Source organism: Anopheles nili, chromosome 3 (assembly GCF_943737925.1).
Source record: "Anopheles nili chromosome 3, idAnoNiliSN_F5_01, whole genome shotgun sequence".
NCBI lineage: Eukaryota > Metazoa > Arthropoda > Insecta > Diptera > Culicidae > Anopheles > Anopheles nili.
The window spans coordinates 14,835,273-14,861,564 of NC_071292.1; the positions used below are offsets into that span (position 1 = coordinate 14,835,273).

The following is a 26,292-nucleotide window of genomic DNA, read 5'->3' on the forward strand; positions in this document are numbered from 1 at the left end:
TTTTGTGGCCCTTTTCAGCTCGTTTCCCACCCCTCACACAGGATGATAAGAAGTCAGGGGAGGCGCTTTAATCATGAAATTGGGAAGGAGGCCATCCATTTTTGAACAGGCCACCGAGCACAACGGGGTGGCACTAGTTTAAACCGGTGGCGGAAACGGTAACCAACGAAGATGAAAGACTTGACGAAGGCATTCGCAAGCAGTGCCGAAAGGACGAACAACAGCTGAACGGCTGCCGTTGACGTAATCAGCGCAGGGCCCAAACTCACCTTGGGGAAAGTACGGCATTGGGTAGCTTTTGGGGTGCCGAGGGGGATGATTTGAGGAGCATCACACCGCCGGCCTTGTTCGCGGACAAACCGAGATCGATGCTGTGGCGTGACTTGGGCGTGATCATCGACGCCGGGAAGACCGGACTCGGGAGTCCTCGCAGGATGTGATCTTCGCTGAGTGGCTGCTGTTGCTGGGACGGTGACGTAGGCTGTTGGAATGGTTCCCCGTCGGTTGGAGGGATGCCGATGTTGTTTGTTTCCGATTCCAGACTCGCCAGTCGTTGGCGCTGCCGGCGTCCCTTGCGGATGATGTACGTGCCACGACCGCTGATGTCCGGGATATGTGGAATGAGGTCGTCTGTAAAGGGGACACGGGAAATTGAGCTGCGTTAGAAAGGCCGGGACGTTTGAACGTGCGTTTCTTACCGGAGTCGGAGTAGATGGAGGCCGCCTCGTCCTCGGTGCTACAGATGGGTATGTCCGGTGGGTCGGGCCACTCGTTCGATTCATTCTTGATGTTGCTCGGTGTGGATTCAAGGCTGGACTGTGAGCTTGTTGCGTGCTTGGGGCCAAGTTTCCGTCGCCCAACCACCTGCAAGGCACGGAAACAATAGAAGCTGCGTTTTAACACTCTGCGAGTTTGCGGTTGCGGAATTATTTGAGAAAGAGTAGTCGAAAAACTCCTTTTTCGCACGTCGCGTGGGTATGTTGTGACCTGGTTTTCAGTGTTGGCATAGCAACCTTATGCAAGAATCATACACAGCCATGCTGCGTTAAATATTTAATGAATCGAAGCAAGCTACGCCAAACTCCCCAGAACATCAACGAGTGGTGGTAATATGAACTAAAAACTCCTCTCGTGGGCCAACGAAAACGTGCCACGAAAGGAAAAAAAACTAAACAAATTCCGACATCAAAATGGACTTCAACCAAATGGAGTTAGTGTGCGCGGCAATTTAACACTCACTTACCATCCCAGCCCTAGCCACCGGCTGTCAATTTTCATTAATTTAATTTTCTGTTTAATTCACCATCCACCATTTCCGACGGCTCGAAACGGAAGTTGACCCGAGAAGCCAGTGTAGAGCCGAGAAAAGGAGCACAATCGCCTTGGGGCAAACAAACAACGGCGCGCAGGAAACTGCACAAGAAAACTAACCGATAGGGTCTAATTCAGTCCGTGACCGATTGCCACCACGAACCCGGAGGGTGCGGTCAGGGATGGGTTGGCAGCTCGACCCGTATGTGTGACCTTTATGTTCGACCTTAGCTGGAGTCCCAGTGGAGCATTAGCGGAATCGAGGACAGAGTGCGAGACGTTGACAAATGGAGCTAATGATCCGGGACGGTTTCCCGGTGACCTCGAGTTTTCCTGTTACTGGAAAGTGCCCGGAGCGGTTTCTCGAGTCCCGGTGGGAGTGATTTTCGCACCGGAAATGCCACATGGAGCAGGTATTACCCACATGGCATTTGGTGTAGTTTCCTGTCAGGCACAGTTGATGTCGGAAATCCAAATTGGTTAACTAGGGCGGTTTCCTTTCCAGGTAGAGGACGTGATCCGAGACGTTTGCTGAGTGAACCGTGGCCGAAATGCAATTCATTTTGCATATTTCTTGCCATATTTTACAAATTGTAGAGTAAATAATATTCGAAAACTGTGTCCATCATACGGCTTTTAAGCAACCGAAATTCAAAAGGATGCCCTGGGAAAACAGCCGGCCAGGAAAGTTAAATATGCCAGCAGGACAGGCGCAAATAATTGCACAGGACGTCCTGGCGGGGAGTGGACACAAAACCTAGCTGAAGCTAACGGTTGTGAAGTGCAAAACTTTGCAATATTAACGCTGACATTGACGTGCTAAATAATGGATGAAGCTGTCGCTCGATCGCTCGGTGCTCGTGCGGACACTTTCCTTCTTTTCGCGTTTGCTGCCACGGCCCAGGATAACGACGGCCTACCGGAGAGCTCTCTAGAGAGAAGGTGTACGTAGTGGGCAGGCGAATAAAGACAAAAAAGCGTATCATAAAGAGCTGCAAGAAGGAGGAAAATTTGATGTCTTAAACTTTCGCCCGCGCTTGCAGAGACACGACCCGGACGGTGACGCTGAAAAACCATCTGTGCAAATTAGTTTGACCTATTGCCGGAACCGCCACCGGGATACAAACTTCCCGACCGGCATTAGAAGTTGACGAGAATCAACAGATTGTAGTTGCAGCACGCGCAAGGCGGGTGAGTTAAAACTTTGACCATTTGAATGCTACCGCACGGGAGGCTTCACCGGAGGCATTTAATTAAACTTTGGCTAGAAAATGCATACTTCTGGTGGGGATAGTTTCCGGTGCAAAAATAAAACGCAGCAAACAAAGCAGCTCTAATCTAGCTGCGAGCGAAATGGGTAGTGGACTAGGCTGACCTGGTTCCTACAATGCGGATGTTTTGCTAATTGCTGTTTAATGCAACAGTTCGATCGCAGCGGACTATAGCGATGAAGGGGGGTTTTATCGTTCGCCATTTTAAGCCTGTTTTTCTCGGCATCAGAGAGTGCTTTCGATGTTCATTTCCCCTTTAATTTGTAGTTTTCGTGCTCTCCACCGGTCGGATAAATTTGGCAAAAGTTGTGAGACCGAAAGTGCATTATCTACGACAGTGCACCACCACCGCCATTTTCGGTTTCACATTTCGGGTCTACGGCGGCCAACACAATTTCGGGGGTTTCAAACGCACCAGATGGAAAAACCACCCTCCGACGACACTCTCCGCTTCCCGTGCAATGCGCATTATTATTCGAATATCCGCCAGCTCGTCTGGCAGCGTGCGCGAGGAATTTGCATTTGCCAGTAGACAACAAAGGAATGCCGCCGCTGCCGGGTTTTCAGAGCTCGAGTGGCTGGTGTGGGACAAAAGTTCCGGTTTCGTATCTCGGTGTGTGTCTTGCAGGATCGAGGATGTGCAAAAGCTCCCCATTTCGGAGCTGCTGCTATCAATAAGTGCCGGTGGTAAGTGCGACGGGCGAGCATTACTGACACTCTCGAAAATGGAGCACAAATATGCATATTCAACCCGACGTGTGAGTGTAATTCGTAGACAATGGCATTTAGCATGTACTTTTGTGCGATAGTCATTACATCACCCGTTGGTTTCGATTAATGGTTCTCTTTTGGAAGGGATTTATAAATTGGTTTTATACACAAAGTTTCATATCACTCGAAAAAGGGTACGTGACAAGGAAGCGGTTACTCAGGTGAGCTAAAGCAAAAAAAAAGGGTAATTGTAGAAATATCACCATCGGAAATAGGCCATCGAAGCACTGAAAGCTTCAGCCTTCAACAATACGTCGCCAAGGTATCGGGTGTGAAATAAAACCATAATACACCCCTTGAAACAGCGGTGTCACTTTCGCCAAAGGATACATATACCCAAGGGAGTGTACGCGAAAGTGGGCGCCTGACTAACGGACGACATGACAGTGTCGCTTATCGCACCAAGCAGGTGCTACCGCTACTCCTGTGGTTCGTTCGTGTTCGTTCGATAAACTCGCTGCGACGATGCGGATGTGCAGGGCGCTAGAAAGCTTTTGTGTTGAAAAAAAAAAATTAGAGCATCTATCTAGAGGTGCTCCATAACCGAAGCGCGTTCGTGAGAATGCATTCGAATGAGCCAGGAGCAAAGTAATAAGCCCAGAGGGGGTTTTAGGGTTAGCGCAACATTGCCTACTTTGTTTATGGTTCGCTGCGTCCAAAGGGGCCTCTGGAAGGAAGAGTAACTTCAAGTAGTAGGCATGCCATTATAAATGCTTTTCATTGCGTGGCGATTGTGAAAGTTAAATATGAATTCTCTAGCAACAGATTAAAAACTTATTGCACAAGCTTTGTTCGTCCGTTGTCCTGTCCGAGTAGATAGGTGGTTTTGTCCGATTTTGTGTGCAAAAAGCCCAACTGTGCACTTCCTAGTTGCCACTTTGAGCGAAACGGGTGAAATAGGATCGCTTGAAAAAGATACACCATCAGCGATAGGCGGCAAACCGGAAGCTGCTGGTTTTTGTTTTGCATTGACACACACGCGGAGGGTGACAGAAAAAAAGGAAAAAAAATGGCGACGACGACGACGTACACCCAAGTGCCTACCGAGAATGGCGGGCCGGAAATCGAGTGTCCACTGGGGAGAAAAGCGTCCTGGTGTCTCTTTTTTTCGACTCGACTGCGCACTGCGGGTAGCCCAGCCCAATCACCGGTAGCAGCAGCAGCAGTGGCGGTTTCACCCAGCCGAGGAGACACAAAACTCGGTCGACCGGTCGTTCTGTGCGCGGTTCACACACACACACACACCAGGTGAACGACACGAAACTAGGCCATAGGGTAGGTTTTTCGGCCAAACACCTTCTGCCGGCTAGGATGCAGATCCTTCTTGCAACAAACGGTGCGCCATCTGCCAACATGAGCCACGAGGATTAATAGGTAAGGCGGGTGAGGGAGTTTATCGCACTTCTCGAAACAAGCTTTGGCAGTGGTTCATATTGTTCAGGTGCACGCGTGTGTGCGTGTTTCAAGTCTCGGCTGGGGACACACATCGAGGGGAGCGCCATGAAAATATGCAAATGAATTATGAGAGCCCATAACGACGCTACACGGAAGAGATACGCTTCACACTTCATTGTTTGCCCATTGGGAGCGAAAAGATGTTCGCGTTTCGTGGGAATGTCAGGGATAGCATTGAAACGGTTCGATGGGTTGCGATAATGTTGAATATTGAATGTAACGACATTTTCCGGCTTTCGAGGGAGCCGATGGGGAGTTCAGCTGTTGGTGTGGGAAATAAACTGCTGTCGGAAGGAAGCATTGGCAAGCGTGGGAAACTTGGAATTAGTCGCTATCCTTATGTTAAGGGAGATCATCATTTTTCAGGTTCGCTTGCGTGTGGGGAACGTGTCAATTGTCACGTAACATAGGACTATAAAATTCTTCTCAACTCTCCTAAATCAACTTCACGAAGTTGATAGTAATTGCTTACCAAAAATCAACTCTAAAACAATATTACCCTTGAGAAGAGCATCAACAACGGTCACTCTGGATGTCCGTTCACCGGCCGGCTCGGTGGAATTGTCTCGAATGCTAATTCGACCCACTTCACCAGGCGCCTCCATTCGCATTTTTGCGTGTCCACTTAAATATTTATGTATGCCGCTTCCGTTGTGCGAACCTATGTCAAAGCTGGACACACGGATGTGCCTTGTTTCGCCAGCGATCGGGGTATCATAAATAAAGGAGCGCTCTCGTGGCGTGTGTGCTGGTTTGCGATCTGCAAAGCGAAGGTCACGCGAAACGAAGATAAAGAGGCTGGGACCGTGTTTATGCATGGTGAGGGAAAATTTATGTCGAAGATACAACGTCCAACTTGAAGTGGATACAATTAGGTAAATGGATCGCCTGACGGCTGAGATGGCAGCGTCCGAGCGAAGTTTGGACAGTTGTCCTGCCCGAACCGGAGAAGCATCCAGTTAAAAGAAAGAGCACGCCTGAAAGTATGCAATAACTCTACGCTAAACGCTAATAAAAATACTGCACTGCTCATAATCTGAATTGGATGCTGCGATTTGCCGACCAGTTTGATGGGCGTTATTACTTGGCCACTGCAACGGTGGTGATGCCGGCTATCAATTTCGCCACCAAGACTGTAGCAACTTTTTTTTGCTGCACAAATTCGACCCAATTTGCGATCGTTTCCGGTACGATGGCCCACCGATTAGGCATTCTTGCGTTGTGCGCCACATAAATTTACGCCAACTTGCCAATAAAGCACCGCGCCGATATGTCCGCCACCGGTGGAACATAAGCCGCCGGAAAAGTTGTGCGGAAAAGTTATGAAACGATGGACCGACCCGGTACCGGCAAGACGACCGAGTCTTGTACCCCTCCGGGAAGGTTGTTGCGTTTTTGCCGATCGTTTGGCGAGATGAAACGAGACTCATATTTCACATCCCGTCGTTTTATAAATAGAGATGAAAAGTGTGTGATAACGCAAGGTGGGAAGGGGGTGAGATGGGGGCACGAAAAAAAATGGAGCTTTGGCACGAAGCTGGGGCATGGAAATGGTCTCACGCGAGCGCGTGTTTATAGTGTGGGGCTGATGTAGTTTGCCGTACGACGTGTCGTTCTCTCGTTTCTCCCAACGGTCATTTCGTGCGCTTGTTAAAAACGACATATGAGCATGGAAAATGGTCCCCCGGGATCGCGTGGTGGACCCGCTCGCACAGCCAATGGGCTCCTCACGTCGGGTTGCAGGACATGAGATACTTCCCATAATTGAAACTGCCGGTTTTGATGAACAGCACGTATCCGTGGCACTTGAGGAGCTTCGTGTGTGATGTCCTCCGAGGCAGCTGTTATTAGCTTTCAGCAAAATGCTCGATAAGAGTACTCTTTTTTAAAAGACCATTTTTCCTTTCAACAATACAGCGGAGCGTTGCAAAGGATTTTCGCTTAGAATATTATTTATGCGAAGAAGGAAGCCTGCTCAATATCAAATGGCACAGCTCTTGATTCGCAAGAATCTTTCGGTGTAACAATTTTCCAAGACAAAACCCCTATCATTACCCGCATCATGAGCTGTCATCTCGTTGAATACTTCATGGGACTTTCATTACAACGTCCATCATTCTTATGAATTTCTGATGGACACAAAAACTCCTGTAGAAACTCCCCTTTCATTGGGATGAATCCCTTTTTTTGTTATTGTGATAGCCATGCATTTTCAATGTTCTAGTCATTGTCAAAGAACAACAGGGAAGAGTTAGGGAACATAACAACTGTTAATAAACTCTTCGTATACGCAGGGGAAAATTTCAATAAAAATTCGTGGTAACTTTTTTACTTAAGGGTGTTAAATGTGCGATTAATTCGATTAAAAGTGCTGGAAAAACCTATCATGTTTGCCTTCAATTATAATTGAGGATATAATGAAATCATAAAATATGTAAATATTTTATTCCATTCTCGCCCACTCACATAGCTTCATAAGCTAAATCGAATTATTTATGATCGATTGTAAGAAAACTTGTTAAACAAACAAGCAAACAACGCTAATTGCGGTATAACCAAACAGAGCCACCCGGTGCAAAAGAAGCAGTTAAGTTACGCAGGTATCAACTTCCACCGGTCCGATGTCTGGGTTAGATTACAAACGGATTCTCTACCAAAATTACGCCCCGAAAATCGGGTACATGGGGTGATATTTTTTTCCCAACGCGCCACGGTTTCATACCACGCGACACGCAACAGTAAAACGCAACAGCGCCGTGCCTCCACGCGTTGGCACGTACAAAAACGTGTTCTATTCCCCCGGCATCTAATCCTTTCCCAACCCCGGCGGCAGATCTGGGTAGCAAAATGTGGAGCCGAAAAAAGGTCCGGTTTTTCCGAAAAATGAGGCTTCCGGGGAGGCAACGGGTTAGCTTGTAGATTATCGAAATCGCTATCGTTAACATGCCTCATTAAGTGCCGATGAAAGGTCTGCAGAAGGACCCGAGGCTTCCTCGCTTTAGGGTCGCTATTTTTTCGGTTGCTTTTCACATGCGAATACCGCGATATTATTTGTCGTCCTTAACAAGCAGGCCGGCTGGTGCTGCTGGGCGGATACCGAAACGACAAAAACGGGTGCTGCGAGGGGCAAAGTGGCAAAAACTGAACCCACGGTTTCACGCTTTCCACGTACCTTCGAGCTAACGGCGGTGGAGCTTTTGGGCGTCATGACGAGCGGATCACCGAAGCTGGCCGGATCGTCCAGGTTCACCTCCCAAGCGATGCTGTGCCGTTTCGAGGGCGTGACCGGTGCCGAAAGGGACGGCGGTGGGGGAACGGTCGGTGGCCCGGGAGGTGGTGGAAGCGAGGATTCTTCGAGCGAGTCGTCGGAAAAGCGCTCGTCATCACTGTCCGGGCGACCGGCCGCTGTCCTCGAGGGCATTCCCGCGATGGCACCCGCAGCCGGAATGTGATGGCCGCGGGTGTGATGGAGATGATGCGACAGGGGGGGCTGGCCTGATGCGGTGGCCGGGTTGTGGTGGAAAATGCGGCTCATCAGCGAGCTGACCGGTGTGCCACCTTGGAGCGGTTGCAGGTGGCCATGCGTTGGTGATAGGGACGATTCGTTGTACTCGGACTCGTTGTTTTCCGGCGACGAGTTTTCCTGCGATGTCGAAGAATTATCCGATGTTGGAAACCGGTGCCGCTCGATCGACCCGGACAACGTTCGGGGAGGCATACGACGCGTCGGGGACGCCCGGCCAGGGTATATCGTTACCGGGTGTTCGTTGAGAATTGGTTCTGAAACGGGCGAGAGAAGGAGAAACTTCGATGAAATGAGGGGAAATGAAAGGCGACAGTTTATTTTGTGCTTTATGTAAAGTTTCTAAAAGGTTGTAACCCCTTTTCGTGCTCATTCAGATCAATAATGCGATAAATGTGATTGATAAAGGCGCGATCGGACGCATTCCGGCCGCTACTGATGCGCTAGCGAAGGAAAGTGATGAATGATCACCGACGCGTTCGGTGATACTTAATAAATCAAGCTGTTTTGTTTTTATTTCACCCCGCATTCTACAGCATGCTACTCCTTGGTAGCCTTCAGAATGCTCATCAAATCCGTTCTCGGGCAAAGTTGAAAGGATTCCCGTTGAAAGCAATTCACTTCCACCCGTCACAGGGGCGTCCTTATCGTTCATTTGTTCTGGCAGCTAGATGACACGAAAGGGAGAGACAGAGCTCAGAACGGAATATCTATCCGATAACGAGCACGCTTGGTTGTACTAGCGAGGACATTAATCATTCGCACCCTTATCATTGTAAAGCCTGCTAGCAGACCCATTGCGCGGGTGAGATATCGAATAACCGACGAGGGGTTTGGTTTTGCGCCTGGAGTGCTGCAACACGCGGGAAATCGTGCGTTCTCGCATTTCCGACCGCCGCTGATCACGCTGATCATAAAACTTTATTAGCAGTCACTAAATCAGCATAGCGGTGTCCCTCAAGGAAGGGTTGTTTGGAGGAAGGCGCATTATGTGTCACATGCAAGCCCCTGGTACTGCTGCTGTGTCGTAAAAGAAGCAAAAGCCTAGCCCGAAAGAGCCAGCTAAGAATCACATGCTGTCTGGCATTCATAGCGGTTTGATGATAGTGGCGGTAAAAATCTCCGTTTACAGCGCAAACGGTTGCCTGTGGTGGTATAAATCAGCGCCTGCTTTAAATAGGCGAATATAAATTCATTCATGTTGCGGTTGTTCACCTGATTTCTAAGGTGTTAAGGTGTGTTACTGCCTGCCGCAGGTGTTATTTATATAGAGCACCTGGAAAATGCTTCACTTTCAGAGAGTGTATGGTTAATATTTAAGTGCATTTTATTCGTTCGAGTATTCATAGTGCCCAATATTACTAATTCCAGCAAACGATTCCATAACGTTCCATTATAGCTCAGCATCAAACCACCGCAGCTGTGCTTGTTCCAGTAGTTCCAAAGTCAGCATTTGTTGACAAAAATCCATTGAATCCATTCTTCTGATTAATATATTTATTCATAGGTAAACACAAAATCTAAAGGGGCTGTTACTGGAAATAAAAATGTTCGCTTGTGGTTTTGATAGAAGCAATTGCGAACTCAGACGGATGATTAAACCATCCTTTGATGATCGGTCTGCATTATCATCTGGGGAATACCCTAGCTCCTCGGAAGAAAAACAAACAAACAGAAAAGAATCAATCCCTCGAGGCAAACGAAACACAAACCAAAGCATTGCGGTTGTCTGATGATGCGGTAGTAGTGCGCCATCGGTCGTTTGAGCTGGAAGGTTGATTATTGACGGTTTAAAACGCGCTAGTAAACTACGATGATTCGAAGTGGAAAATATTTTCTCGTCTGCCTGATTGGGTCGGTTTTATTTGCCGTTAGTATTGGCAATCCGCTACCCCAGCACAGCACCGAAGACGGTATATTTTTTATCACACCCTCAAAGACAATTGAAGTGCCTGTTTGTGTTTTAACGAGGATTACTATTTCCAGAGATCAATTCAGTGAGTAGCACGACGGAGCACCCTCATAACGCGATTGGTAGAATATACGCAACGCCCACAGACAAACCTGGAGGAATACGGCACGCGGCTGGTGTCCACCAGTTCCGGATTGGACCTGATGAGGACGAACGAAAGCGCATTCTAGACGAATACTACTACCATTTCGTGCGGGTTGAGAAGAACCTTCCGCATGTAAGTATTTGTTATGTTTGTTCGTTCATACGAAAAACGAAGTAAGTAAATGTAATTTTTCAATTACTTGTTTCAGACAACGGAACGATTCCAGCTAGGTCGAACGATGAATAGAAATTGAACAAGAGAATTTTTAGTGGCTGTGATTTAAGCTAAAAGTGTTTCATTTTGCTTTATGCAACTAATTTTGGTTTGTGCTTGCAATCATTCATTTAAATTACACATGGTCAAAGGTTATCATCATTGTTCATGGTTATTCATAGTTGCCCGAATGTGTGAGAGTTCATACGTTTCAATCAAGAGTGTTACGTTGAAATAAACGCACACTTAATGAGTGCTTCTGCAAAATTGTTTTTTTTTGCAACAAAATAAGCAAAACAAACCTAGCACGATATTTCTTATGTGTCCAGACTCGGAAAGAGAACAGTTCGCACAAACACACGCGACGTGATGAACTGTTTGCGTGGCTGCGGGCCATCTAATTAATATTTGCGCCCGACAGGCATCCTATGCGTTTCCGTTGATCGTTCGTTTGGAGGCGGAAACGCTTGCTGACCATTTCCCGAGGTGCACATAATTTTCCCGTCCCTTCCTACCGGCCACAAGTGCACCGTAGAGCATAGAATAAATAGTCAATCCCACGAGCTTACGAAAGAAGGATACCGCAATTGATCGTGAGAACGACAAAAAAAGTTGAAAAAAAAATGAATAAAGCCGAGCGAGAAAAGCTTCGCGTGAAGTAAGCAACGATGAGGGAGGGTACTTTTTCTCACTTGCTTGTTTCTTTTCCATTTTTCTTACTCCTCTTGTGGAGGACTATGAAAATCCGGATCTAGGGAAATTTCCTCACCACAAAGCGAGACCTCAGGCCGGTTAAACTGCAGGACGCTTCATAGTTTGGGATCGCTTGGTGGTGGCTGATATGAAAATTTAATTTTTTCTGCACAACTTGCTCGGTTGCTAGAGAATTTTGCTGCACTTATTAGCTGGAGCTTTCCCATAATGACGCTAATCATGACAGATGGGAAAAAAGGCGTAAAGTATGCGGCAAGCAGAGCCGCGATTTATATCCTAGTGAAATATTGGTGGCAAAATATGCTTACGGTGTTGATACATGTCTTTGCTAGCGTAAACGTGCGAACGGTCAGATCGACCCAGAGTCGCTCACGGACGCTAGTAAAACAACATGGAAGCGTGCCAATCCACTTACCAGGCAATCGGGCCATCCCCCGAAGCACCGCGTCGTGTACGGCGCTAATGCCGATGCCGAGCTTGTTCCGGCCACCGTCGAGGCTTCCGCCGGCGGCATCATTTGGTCCGGACAGGTCCTGCAGCTTGGGTGGACTCGAACATGGAAGACTTGCATAGCGCTGGGACATCGCATTTGATGGACGCGTCGTCTTTGGCTGTGGGCGAGAGAAGGAAAGAAAAACGTGAAATGGGGGTTAAGTGTTGGACCCGCGGGCATCAGGACGTGATTAAAGAATTTGCCCGAGTGGGGAAATTGAGTTACGTAGGAAAATTAAGAGCTTATGATTGTGTTTTTTATCATTGCGGTTTGCCACGTATTTCTTAGCGTTCTGATTGCGCCGCAAAACCGGTTTACGTGAGGTCAACGGATTTCTATGACACGGACTTTTATTTTGGTATAGAAAACGACATTACGAATGAATAATAAACACAACCAAGTAGGCAACGAGACACTAAAGAAAATAGGGTTGAAAAACTCTGACTTCAATTCCTATCCAACGGAAGATTCTAGCATGAATTCATTTTATTGATCACCTGTCAATCGAATGAGATTAAGCATTTCTCAAAGGATACTACTCATTTTTGTTCATTTTATAGAGCTCAATCCGAGACGAATGCGATTTGAATCGCGTTATTTACTAACGAACGATTTGGTTGGACTCCATGCTTTGAACGCAAAAGTAAATCTTCCTCCTCCCAAATTATGAAGCATTTCACTTCACACTGATCATTTCAGTCCGTTCGCTGTGCCAAGTAAAATAAATCAATGTCCATTGAATCGATTTCATCCATCAGCAAAAAGACTGTCAGACTCAAGATAAATGAAGCAGCACGAAACAAAAAAAATGCTTAACCGCATCTGCATCTTCCAGCTTTGATTGCATTAAGCTAAAGGCTCCGATTTGCCTTAGCGCTGCAATGGAACGTAGAGAAATTATTCGAAGCCACACAATCAAAGCTGAGCAGGAGGAATATTTCCCGTGAAATGGTCTGCTTGGCGGGTAAGCATTAGTGAAAAGCATTCTGAGGCGGAAAAAAGCAATTCCAAGAAGCCAAAGGGATTGCACAAAATATGCCCGAAGATGGCTTGGTCTGGAGTCGTGAAATCGTATCGAGAGGAAATCGCATCGAGAGAAAACCACCCCAACAGGCAAGAAGCCGTACGATAGAAAACAAAAACCCGGTCTCCCTTATTACTCGATAATGGGGTCGATATCTATCTAGAATCCGTTCGCCGTGGTTTCTTTTGCACGTGCTACATAAAAGCGCATCAGATATTTCCCTCCATTTATTAGCACGCTCGAATGAAGAAAGTAAACAGAACCGTACATTCCGAATTCCGTGAATATGGTTTCTGAGACCCCCTATCCCGGCTATCTCTCATCCTCTTGCCCATAAGGATCGGCAGCGGTGGAGTGTGGTGGATGTTTATTGAAGGAAGTTTGCTGTGGCATAAAATCTCGGTAACTATCATTTGTTTCATCCGATTCATTTGCTACGGCAGGCAGGACGTTGGGTTTACGAGAGCATTTCACTAGCGGTGGACTCAGCGCGGTCCTTTCTCCACTGGAACGGGAGCCGAAATTTATTTAACATTTCGTCGTTTCGTCGCGCCATGCGATCTTTGGCCGCTTCCCCATCGTCGTCGATTCAGGATGGTTGGATTTTCGGGTGGCATGAGCAGCATATGGAACCGGTGGGGGAAGAGTTCGTTGGAAGAAATTACATTTTTATGTGATTTATGCTTCGCCGTCGGTCGACCGCCAGGCCCAACCGTTGATAGCGAACCGTTGAAACGTTGTCCGTGCCCAGACGTCACGAAGCAGCTGGACCAATCGGGCGACAGACGCAAATAAGAGAGAGAAAAAGAAAATTACGCGAATGGAGAGAAACAACCCTCCCGGAAGTCCGAACTTGTGCCAATGGGGTATAGCAGAATGAGGGAGGGCTCTACTATCGGATTCGCTAGATCTTTTTTCTGGGAAGGAAACTATCACCCCATCTCCGCCTTAAACGTTATATGGCGAACGCTGTCGTTTATGTTTGTGAGGGAGTATGAAATGTTTTACTCAACTAACGCCTGATGGTACCACGAGGACGTCCGTCGGTTGAAACTATCTTCTGGTTCTCCTTTTGCCGGAGCTTTAGCTGATGGGATAAAGCTGGTGGAAACTCGCAAGCCGAAGAGCACATGAGCCAGCAAAATGTTGTGGGTTTACGGGTGTTATGTGCTTTTTATTCTTCTCTCTCTCTTTCACTCACTTTATCACTCAACCCTAACACGCTGAGACGTGCACGGGTGCAAATTTAAATTTGTTCAAATTTATGATTACGAAATCGTTTTGGGGAATGATAATATTTGTCGCCGCATATTCGCCGGGGCATTTGCAAAAAACGCCGACGCAAACGAACCCGTTTTTATAGCACTTAAGTTTTGCAACATAAACACAAATTGCTAAAATGAATAAGACCTTCTCGCAGGGTAACGTGATACGGAAAGTAGCAAAAAAGATGGCATAAATTTCCATAACTAATCAGTAAATAATGCGTTCTCTTTTGGATGAGAATGTGTTCCGTTAGTTTTTCCAAAACCAAAAACAATTGATTTTGCAATTGTATCCGTTTTCGAGCTTATATTCCGCCTCGTGGCTCATGTGGTCAGAAGAAAAAGAGCGACAACCGGGGCACCTTTGTTGGCACGATAATTTATTCAGTGCCACATGCAACATGGATACACCATTTGTGGTCGTCCGGCCACAACCCGGGCTAGGTCAATTGTCGATCGGCCGACTAGTCACACCGGCTGTCGGTGGGATTGTCATCATGATGGTGCCTCAATGGACGTGCGTACCACGGCGCAACCTGCAAAGAATATCAATAATGCAATTGGCTCACCGTGAGCGACCAGGCGTCTCCATTTTCCATCGTTTCGAGGCTAGCCCTATGAAAGCGAAAACGGCTTCAAATTTATCTAGCCCTAGCAATGGTCGGCAGTAGGTTCTGGCGCTCGTTTTGCTTACCACCCAAACCAACACCATCTCCTCATCAATGGAAGTTGTTTTCGAGCAACATTCGGTGCCCAAAAATAGTACCAACCCGTCCGTGAGCTACCGGTGGCCAAAGGCCAAATCGGTACGCAAGTCCTGCCACAAAAAGGGATCTTCTTCTCGGTTCGGTATCGTGTTCGGGTGCCGGTTGATTGAAAGTGACATAAGGTTCACACTTCCGGGCAGAGAACCGGTCCCACCGTCAACCACGTATGGAGGCAAATCCGGGGGTGATAATCCATTTCCAAGGCCGCAGGACGAATTTAGCTTCGGAGCACACGTACGAGCCGCACCGTCCAGGCGTTCTACCCCGCCGGGAATAATCGTGGCGTGGGGTTGGCGTAATAAAATAAAATAGAATGGTGCGTGAGGCGTGAATTGATACGCCTCACGGCCACGCGGTACGCATTTGGATGAGCGCGCACCAACACTCGGTAAATGTACATTTTTAAGCCTCCTTTTGGACCAGACGGTCGATGCTTCCGAAGGACGTTAAAAGGAACCAAAGCAGTCGTTTTTATTGAGCAAACTTTAAGACATGCCCGCACACATACACACGGTCAAAAATCGCGTACTTACCAGTGTCGTTTGTGTTGGGCTTTTGGTGATGATGGTTTCGTCGTGTGAGGACGGTTTGTTGTCGCCGGAGGTGTCACTGTCGCCGATGCTGATCGCGTCCGAGGTGCGAATCGATTGGTTTCTACTGCACCACTCCGTTTGCCCATTTTCCGCCGTGAATCGACGCTTGGGGGATGTGTTTGGGGAGATTCTGCAAAAAAAGGCAAATAATAGCAAAAATGTACAATAGAAAAGGTGAATAGTGCTGAAGGAGACGAACGGAACAAAAACCGACAGCAGCCCGGAAGAAAAGTGTCCGCGAAGGAGCATTCCGGTTGCATCGGGTGCATCGAGCCATCCTTCGTTGTAGTTTTTCCTTCAAGACGCCTTGTGCAATCACACATACTTCCACAAAAGAGAAAGAAAAAAGCAAAATCTCACCAACCACAGATCCCAGACGGTCCGAAACGCAGAAGAAGCGAAAGAGACACCGTCACCACAGAGCCAGATAAATCAGAACGTCTCGAACTGCGGCACATGGCGCTCAACGCGGCATCCTCGCCTTTTTGCTACCTCAACGATGCTGCTGACTCTTTGTGTCTGGCCGGTCGCGAAAGGGCCGCGAAAGTAAAACTCGTGGACCGGTCGGTCACGGAACCCGGTCCCAGACGCGCCTGCCGGTGTCTGGGTGTCTAGAAAAAAAAAAAACCCGTGCAGACGCTGCCAACGGCGCGACGCTGCACTTTTCCGACCTTCGCGGCACCGGAGAGCTACGATAAATGGGGTGGCATTAAGGAAGCGAGATGCTGCTGCTAGGTACGCTTTGGATTGGGAGAGCCTTTGCGAGTGGCGTATTCGGCGTTACGGTTCCTAGAAAAACCCACCCCGTGGGAGCGGTTTCCAACCAAACATAAATACCGAGGAGAGCTTTTCTTGGCAATTTTGCTCACTGATTAAAAAAGGCTCCGATAAGCGCCACAGCTTTGGTTGGAGCGGAAAAAAGAAGCAAGTATTTTGACACTTTGTCAGGCGATGCACTTTAACTGCTGCCTTGGGACTCACTATTTATGGTTGCGTTGTACAAATAAAATGCAGGTTTTCTTCCTTTCTTTTATTCGCCTTGATGATTTAGGTGGAAAGAAGCATGTACAAATAATCACAAAAAAAGTTTGCTATAGGAAACTTCTTCGGAAAGCTTGATGATAAGTATTCTGTTGTAATTTGCAACCGAGCAAGGATCGTATTCAGCGGCACTGTACTATTTTTCGTGCCATTTGATCTTGAGGAGAACAGAAAAATGAATCACAGTTTGCTTGCACCTTTCTTCACACGACACATACGGAAGGAATCCGCTTTCAAGTTTCCAACAAGGGCTAAATTACTTCCAAGCGTATGTACGCTTCTCCCGCATGGATGCAAACTCGGAGTTCTAACCTTCCGGCGGTGCAACTTTTGATGACAATGAAATTGTAGCAAGATGAGCATTTTTTACGGCACTTTCTTTCGTGCGCCTGAGTCGAAATTGGACAGGACTACGGAATAGTGAAATGCAAAAAAAAAATGCACATCGTTCTGCGCTGATGTTGCATTTTTGTACCGGCGAAGAAGAGCAGCTGCCAACCAGTTGGGCCGGAAGTCGTATACACACTTTCCCAAGCGGACGGCAGTTTTCGAGCCAAATCACAGTGCTTCTATCAAAAGTTTCCTGCACAATCTCCTTTTTTCTCTCTACATATGTGGAATATATGGTGAAGGTATGAGAGGCATTGTGAAGAAAAAAAACTTAGAACGGCTAAATTGGTTGCGAAACGGAATCCTTCACTGTTCACGACAATCTCGGAACGTGCACATGCTCGAGATGGCCCTAAAAAACCCTTACCAAAAAAAAAGAAAATACAGACGCAAGTTAACTTGTTTCGTACGTAACAAGCTTTCGTTTGAACTTTTTCATCCATTGCATGCCTGACATGAGACCCCGAAGACTTGCTCAGAGAGTCGAATTTAGCAGAAGTTGTGTTGAAAGAGTTGATATGAGTTCGTTAAAAGACATCACAGCTTGAAGTGAACAGTATCTGCTAGAGATTAGAGCATCGTTTGGTAACGTTACATCTACAGTCCAAACAGTCCGGTACGTAAATTGCAGCTTAAATATCTACGTAATTAATATTAATTATCACCCATTGCGGCATAACTAATAGCGCCGTAATCACCACGATCGACCTAACATGACCTAGAGCGCACTCGCTCGCTTTCTCTCGAGTGCGCGCGTAAACATATTTTTCTCTCGCCCCGGTGGTAATCTGGCACCTTTTCGGGGGCAAAGTTTTCCAATTAATTTACCGATCGGTTGGCGCGGCGGGACGTAAATAAACGCCACACCACGGAAAACCGAGGCGACACCAGGGCACCCCTAATTGATTCCTGAACCTTTTAAAAACAACACCACCGACTGACGGAGGCCGCCCCATCCGAGGGTGGGTATCGGTGATCGGAACTTTTCCACCCGGCAAATTGCTGTTTGCCCGTCGCAAACCACTCGTCGACCCCACGGCTAGAAAATCTTATCCGAAAGAGGGACGCGATAAATCGGGAGCCGTTCGGGTTCGTAGCACTCGCATCAAAACAAATCAATCAAATGCAATCGAAACTTTATCCCCAACTTCCGGCCAACGAAGGGCAGAGAGGGAGCTCAAATCAATGGTGAGGGTTGAAGTGTTAAGGGCCCCATGGAGTGGTTGTGCTTTCTTCACCGACCGGCAATCGAAGGCAGTTGGTTAAATCAGTTAAGTGCCTTTCGACCGGAGCGAGCGAGACGGCAAGCAAAAGAACGAAAAATAAAAAAAGCAGCATAAGGCAAACACAATTATCGATCAGCTTGGTAATAATCCACCAACCGGGTGGCCCTAAAAAAAAGGGGGCATTCCACTTTCGAACGGACGATGAAACGTAGATTAAACCCTCGAGGTGCACGAGCCGAGACGGGATGCCAGTTTTCCTACTAACCCCGTGAAAAGCGTTCTGCAGCTGGTGCAGTTACAAGGCTCGGTAAATCCATCCTCCCAGCCAGCCAGCAACCTCCCGTGCAAAAAGCTCGAGGCGGTTTCATCGTGAAGCCGAACGAGCGCACCCGTACGAAGGAAACGGCGGATACGGAAGCGATTTCATATTGTGTCTAGAGGCCTTGCGACGGCCATTCAGACGGCGGCTTCACCCGGAAAGGGGCGCGGTTGGAAAAGGCGCACGGAAAGCGGAAAAGTTCAACAACCGTTCCGTCGCGCCTACCACCCGCCCGTTGCGCTTCGCGTTCACCCTGCGTGCACTCGGATTAAGGTTGCATTTTTAATCCATTCGCACATGCACACGCCACAAAAAAAACGCCGTCTGGGCGTTTCTTTCGCTAGAGTGGAGAAACGTTGCGGAGCGGGTGGCTTCCGCAAGCACAATGGGAATGGGATCGGAAATGAAAATTGGATCCTGAGGCTTTTGTAGCCATGTTTCGTCGTGGGGTGACATATGCGCTTACAGCCCTCGCGAACGGGCTCGTCAGAAGGGCACTGGGTGCAGTTTTTCCACCACCCAAGCTGGAGCGATTGAGCGCTGGGGAGATAAAAAATGTTATCATAAAGCACACACACACACGCACGCACACGTACGATGGGAATATTAAATTCCCGCCTATCGCCCTCAGCACCGAGTGGGTGTGCTAGAAAACATGGCTTAATAATCGCGGTTAGAGCTTGCCCGGGGGCCGATTTGTCGCTGTTCAGACCCGAGTGGATCAAATATTTAATGCTGCACATCCGCACATCGTGTGGCAGGATGGTGAAAATGTCAAGTCAGCCGGCGGCGGTGACACACCGCAACCGAGCCTACGCCACTTGGAACCGACCGATATTGCCAATGGGTGGCTCCGTTTCCGGCGCGCGGGTATGTATTTCCTTATGTATGCGGGATATGTTGAGGCTGAGGCTTTGATATTAGCATTGGATTATTGGGCTGTCCCGGTTTGTAAGCGCTGTCGGCCGGAAGCACTGAAGCAAAGCGTGCACGGGAATAGGATTTTGTTCCCTCGAACGAGTGCCTCGAGCGTAATACGGTTCACCGTCACGGTTTCAACTGCTTCGAGTAACGAGACATGCGCAAAAAAAAATTGATTCTAAAAGATTGTGCCGAACGAATTATCGCTTTAAAATGTCTCTCGAACGTCTCTCAGGCGGTGTGTGTGATTGAAAATAAATTGAATTCATAAACGTGTGCGGCATGGTTGCAAGGTTGAAACCTGGCTTTGAGTTGTCGTTCGTTTTTGGGCATTTGCCACGATTTCACATCGCCTCAACCCCGGTGTAACGTATGGAAATGTGTAACAGCTCGGCACCGACATTGAGCCAGTCATGGATCGCTCGACTTCGCCTGTCAGCTGCCACGTTTAGCAGCAATTTCCGATCGTCAGTGCCGGGATGGGTCGAGGCCCTCTGATGCTGCTGATCGGATCAATTGAACCATTTGCCACACCGACCTTCCTACCGGTCGGGCAAATTTTCCTTGGCAGGGAGATTATTAGATACCCAAGGCTAAGCCAAACTCTACCCGAGGAAGGAGGTGATTAATCTTCCATGATTGCTGGATAAATCCCGGGGTTTCAGCTTCCATCCGTCGCTCCAACTAGGACGGGTCGATGCGGATGCCGTATATTCTCGTTACCGAGAAATATCCTGACTATCGTGGATGCACGTTGCAGAGTGAGCCTTCGCAACTAGACACGCCTCTGCTTCCCTCGGGATGCATTCGCTTCATCGAGAGCCACGTTTTGGGCCACTGCGGAGGCCTTGTAGTTCGGTTGTTCTCAATTATTCAACCAAGCGGCTCGCGTTCGGAATTTTCGTCCACCACAAATACCGGCGCTCAATCCAGCATCCTGACGCAGACGACGTTCGTTGGACGATAGTTTAGTGGCGATTAAATATTAAACCAAAGGCAATGCACGGCCAATGCAGATGCATTGGTTGGAATCGCTGGGTTTCTCAGCGTTCGCTCTGTCGTTCTACGTATGCTTAATCGGGCCTGCATTCTGGCGATCGATCGATCCAGTTGTACTAAAAATTCATTCCACGCAATGATGCACCATAGCGAAACGGGGACTACCAAGTAAACACATTACCTGGAAAGTGGCCCATCGGCATTGCGGTAAAATCAGCAAGGCCATGCTAATTGTTAGCCGCTCGATCCGAGGACTGAACCCGTATCCGAACGTTGGGCATTTGTGGGCCAAATACGACCAGCGGGAGTGCAAAGTACGCAATTATATCATCCACCGTCGAGCGTAAGTTAGCGGGAAGCAAATCAGCGTAAACGCAATCTAATCGTCGTTGTATTTATACTATTCTGAAGAGCAGAGAAAATTAGGGGCTTTTTTAAAATCGTGATTAATTCCACTTGATGTCTGGACTCTGGCAAACAAACTGAAAGAGGGTTAGAAAGTCGATTTTTTTATATTTCAATTTGTGGTTTTGGGGTGAAAGGTGAAAACTACTTTTGTTATCACACGTGTCAACATTTCAATCAGCGGATTCTTCGCTAGAAACCACAATAAATCGAGCTGTCACTTGAGACCGGGTTGTCATCGTGCCATTTGACCGAGAAGAGCGTTATTTCGCAAACGATAGAGAGCGAGAGAGAGGGATCGAGAAAGACAGAGGTAGCAAAACTCGCTGCTTCGAGCCTAGGTCACCTAGATTGCGGAATCTTAAAATAAATAAACCGGAATACAAACGACCACCATCGATGTTCAGCTGTGGCTAGGCACACGTCGAGGGCTTCGGGCCGTCAGTTTCATTTTAATCGAATTTTGCGGTCACTAGGATATGTAGAAAAAAAAAGTAAATCAGGATTCCCCTCCTGCGCAGAGAGCCAGTTTCGATCGTTGCTTGGAGATACGATAAAAATGCACTCCACTAGTAGTGCAGGTTGAAGCGCAACGGTGCAACGCAAAAGACTCACGCAGGAGCTAAGGGATTACCATACCGGTCGTCCTGGGCTGGTTGGCTGTGTTTTGTACAAGCTTTTCATCGTCCCGCAGGTAAACGGAATGTCAAATATTGCATCCCCATCGTTTTCCCGACCACGCAGCTACATGGTGGAAAACCGCACGGCAGACCCCAACTGTGTGCCATTTTAAGCACCTGCCAATGGCGGGCGGACTACTGGCCAGGATATACACCGTGCCAAAAAGGCTCCCGTTGCTCGATGACCTAATAACTCAATTTTCAATTTAACCAACCGATGATGACGGAACGGCATCCCACCGGTCAGCGGGTATCATCGGCCTTGGTTCGCGTTCGATGCGTCTTCGATGTTTGACAGGTTATGAAAGTCCTGCAGGCGGGGAGTTATCCGGGAAGAATGCAACACGACCGTTCGATTTTCGCTGGCCGGTAGCTTTTGGCATTGATTGAGCGATGGCGAGTGTATCGGACGAAATTGGGTCGGATGGAAAATGGACTGGTCCGTTGGATGATTGGTTTGCCAAATGTCCGCGGGATGAGGGATGTGTTGAAGAGCGAGAAAGCCTGATATTGGATATGTGTTGTGTTATTAAATTTCGCGCTTCGCCACGATGACGTTGGAGATGATTTTATTTTGTGCTATGTTATTTTTACTTGTGGATTATTTCACAGTTTTATTTGCTTATCGAATGTCACGGCGGCGTTGAATTAGTGAACCGTTCAAAAGATCATGTGATAAGCAAGATCAAAAATAACGATAACGAATAATCCTTATCGCATGTTTTCAAATGAAGAATATCTTTAATCGTCGGAGCTCAACAGAAAAACAGAATATACCCCTTTTCGAGGTTGGACCAACACGAAACGTGTTTCTACAATTTGTCATCTGCTGTTGTCGCTAATAGTAGCACTAACTCCTTGCGGAATACAAACCATAATAGAAAACGAACGTTAACAATTCGCATGTTAGACTTTGTGGTAAACTTTTAATTAAAACAACACCGAAGCTGAAACCATCGCAACACGCTGGAACACAGGTGGAATTATGAATTACAAAAACGACGGGGTTGGCAACAGCCAAATGGCTACAAATAGACAAAATGGACGTCATCGCGGTGGACAAGGTGTCGGTTTATTGCGCATCGGAACCGCGCGGTACCGGTTTGCTTAGTAAAGAGCAAAACTTTGGAGCGGCCCTTTGGGGGCTGATACCAATTGCTCGAAGGATTCGCATTAAGGTAGCTGCCACATGGCGGGCAGGAATGCGTTTCGTTGTTCGTAACAAAGTTGCAGGATGTTATTGGAATATTCTTTTTTTTTTCAGCTTAAAAGTAAACTCGTCTTCCTAACCAACAGCTTGTAGTTTGGTAGAGTTTTATTCCATTCTAGAATAGTCGTTTGGTGGCTAGTTTTTCTAGCATGCTCGGTACCACCTCACCGAAGGATAATTGCATTCCATTTTGCCGGGTTTCAGTGCTTCACCTTCGTTATTGCGTTGTTGGTGCTGATCAAATTTAAAACTTTCTCCCCCAGAAAGTTACCTCGTTATATTGTGCCTTTTGTCACGTCAGGTGGACGCTGTAGGTTAATGACCTCCTTCGTGTAGCCCTGACCTCGGCTAAAGCGAGTGATTGTTGTGATTTGCGTTTATTTTTGCGGTGTATTTTTTACAACCACCATCGTGAATAGGGTCGAAGGTTGATCATGCAATTAGCGATTCTGGGTTGATTGGTCTTCGATTTACGATACGAACCAGCGGCGCCGCACTATAAAGAAAGCAAACGGCTTCTTTTGTAGCATAAACAGCCAAGACACCTGGTTGTGGGCAAATAAATTTCAACACACAATACCGCGGTGGTTCATGGCACTGATGTCGATCAAATGGTCCGAGAAATGTCGTGACGAAGGTCAATATCAAATTTCCCACCGACCGGCGATGAAACGGAAGGTTGGCACTTTTACGGTTTCGGTGGACGCGCTGACGCCAATCAATGGCACATCAATCGGAAGCTAATCGGTGAAACGCTTTACCGAAGAAGCTTCCCGGAGGCACAAGAATGTCTCCATTACATGGTCGTGACCGTTGACACCGGAGACGGGCGTTTATTCCATGACAAATGGTGTGTCAAATCGCTCGCGTTTCGAACGCCATTATCGCATGATTGGGAACTAATAAGGGGTGTTCCTTGAAAGATTTCTTTTTTTTTGTTCGCTATCATAAGGAAGGCAATGAAATTGTTGTACGATTTTCAATCTAAATTCATTCAACGAACCATTTTCGTGAGGTTGTGATTTTTTGTTCAATTTTCATATTATTCTCTGATGGAGACGCCTGGTGTTTTGTTCGTGTGGTTAGATCAAATTTCTCTTTTCAGACAATCGAAGCTTTAATGGTAAGAGAAAGAAGCGCAAATATACTCGTAAAGCACAATACATCTCAACGATGCACTCAATCATTAAGTCCACAGAGCAGGAGTGCTACATACGGTTTTTTCGAGCAATTTTTACATAAAGCATTCGGACCGACACTCATGGAGCGCTCTAAAGTGGAAAAGCAAAACGAACTGAAACAAAAACAAACAAAAAATGAAGGAAGAATCCGGCCGTGCACATTGGGGAGCAAATAATCAAGCTGCTTTCTATGCCGCAGAGACGAGCTCGTGTCTCGTCGCGTGGGGAACGTTTGCGTTTCTCATTCGCTATGCAAACGGAATACGTACGCGAGTGGACGCGCACTTTCGACTGTGTTCCGGCAATGCAAACCCGGAAATGCAAACCAACCAGTGCTGCGGATGAAAGGATGAATTGCGACCCTTGATTACGGTGCGTGTGTTTTGTCTGTGTCTTTAAAACTTTAAAGAAACGGTTTGAAAAGGAAGTCGACATCCAGCTGCAACGAGCGACATTTGCAAAATTATTAAAAAAAAAGAACACGAAACAGACACGCCGTTGTCTGGTGGAAGAGTAACTTTTCCTTCCGATATTAATATTCAACTCCACCGGCGTTACAAGTGGCGTAGCGTGTGGTGTTCCAGCAACATTCCGGTGTTTGCATTTGGTGTTAGTCTGATACATGATCTGCGTCTAACAGACTACATGCTTACACACACCGAAACACACACTCTTGAGTCGTGCACAAGCAATGAAGACGTTCGAGCCCAGTTTCATCAACGCAATGCTGGGCGTGAAAGTCTCACTACAAGAAAATAAGCTCGCTTCGGTCTACTGGGAGAGCTGAAACTATGATTTTTCTACCCTAAACTTTCTCGCACCGCTCCAGCGCGCCGGTGTGTCTTGAAGATTGTCGACTCGAGCAGCTTCCCCCCGGAGGGCAGATTATGTTGACAGTTTTCCAGCTCCAGCATCCTAGCATCTTCATCCTCTCTAGCCGACGGTGACGACAAGCGAATCCATTTGCACCGACGAGTCGAGAGACCCTAGGGATCCGGTCTACCGGTGGCTGTGTTTCATCTTTGGCTCATGTGTTTACAATCCATGGGGAGTTGCTGCTCTCGTTGCTCACACTCGCACGTTGCCCCACCCCGGCCACATTTGTGGACATGAACATGACTTTTCATCAGCTTCCCACCCGGACGGGGCGTGGTGTGTGTCCTTCTGAATGAGCCGGAAAGCGTCAAAAGTCGTCGGCGTAGTGGCCAGACGTGTATTTGTTTGTGTTTGTTTTTAATTTTTTATCCGCTTTGTTGTCTTTCACGCCGCCCCCTACTCCCAAACCCTCCCATTCCGCCGCGAGAAATGCGACGGAAAGAGGGATGTAAATGAGCGATTCTGATTAGCCCCGAGTACATAAGCACGGCAGCAACATAATGTGGCTCTTCCGCAGCGCTTGTTGAATCGCGCAACGAGAAGGTCCGTTAGTTTCTCTTTTGTTTGTGTTCGGGTGACGCTGGGTGAAGGATCTGTTGGCGTGTCTTTTGTTCCACGCGCGTTGCAACCGGTGCAGTTGCCAATGTGCGCGCGCGTTGTTGGAGGAGTAATTTTGATCCCAAAATATTATGGTTGGTCGGATTTTCCTCTTTTTTTGTGTGTGCAAACGAGCCAAATAGAAACACGGTAAAGGATGCTCCTTCGTACGCACTAACGATAATTACGAACGCAAAGAGAAACGGCCCGCTGTCGGATGGGTATTTACATTGCAATTAATTTTAATTAATCTTGATTATCATCGCAATGAAATCAACGTTTCTTAATTAGTGCATTTGTTAGTACGAGAGAAAAAAAAAACATTTCTGACGAGCTATTTCGTAACCTCCCCATTAATCGGGTCACCTGTTATACAAGTATATTTTAAGGTCTCGTAGCATGAAACTCGAAACATAACGGCAGTATAGTTCTGTAAAACTAGCGCCAAAATAAATTCTCCCGCGCCTGAAAAAACATGAAAACCGCAAACACAGTGCCCTCAAGAGCGACTCGAACACAGCTGGAGTGTGTTTCAAAAGCTTACGAAAAAGGACGAACTCATCCAACCGCGACGAAAGTACTGATGTTAGAAAGCGACTCCAATTTGACTGCGCCCGTGGATTCGTGCGGAAGCATTCCCCAGGCGATTGAGGCGTATTTCGTTTTAAAGTAATTTCCATTTTTGCATGCAACCCTATGCACGGAAAACTACACATCAGAAATTACCCACCACCGTTCGCTTACCTGGGCAGCAAATTGGAAATTATTCGTTCCGCTTCCTCGGGCGACGGCGGCGAGTAGGATTCGTCCGTCGGAACCGGAAGTGAATGTTGCTGCTGTGGTAGTTGCTGTTGCTGCTGCTGCTGCTGCTGTGGGTGCAGCTGAAGCTCACCCGGCGGCTGTTGCGTTGGTGCCGTCACCTCGTCGGTTGGTTGAAAATCAGGTACAAATTTTGCCCTGCAAGGATTGAAAGTCGTACGTTTAGTGCGA

At 47.5% G+C, this 26,292-nt stretch overlaps 1 protein-coding gene across 1 annotated transcript in view; it reads right to left on the bottom strand.

The window, feature by feature from the left end:
* LOC128723760 (trithorax group protein osa) overlaps positions 1-26,292 on the bottom strand; it is a 75,651-nt gene that overhangs the window by 20,950 nt on the left and 28,409 nt on the right. Inside the window, exons 3-8 of the mRNA XM_053817526.1 lie at positions 26,047-26,259; positions 15,398-15,587; positions 11,731-11,926; positions 7,981-8,588; positions 699-864; positions 270-630 (exon numbers count right to left, since the gene is read on the bottom strand). Of these exons, the coding sequence (XP_053673501.1) occupies positions 270-630; positions 699-864; positions 7,981-8,588; positions 11,731-11,926; positions 15,398-15,587; positions 26,047-26,259 (1,734 nt within the window). The remainder of the gene's footprint in view (positions 1-269; positions 631-698; positions 865-7,980; positions 8,589-11,730; positions 11,927-15,397; positions 15,588-26,046; positions 26,260-26,292) is intronic.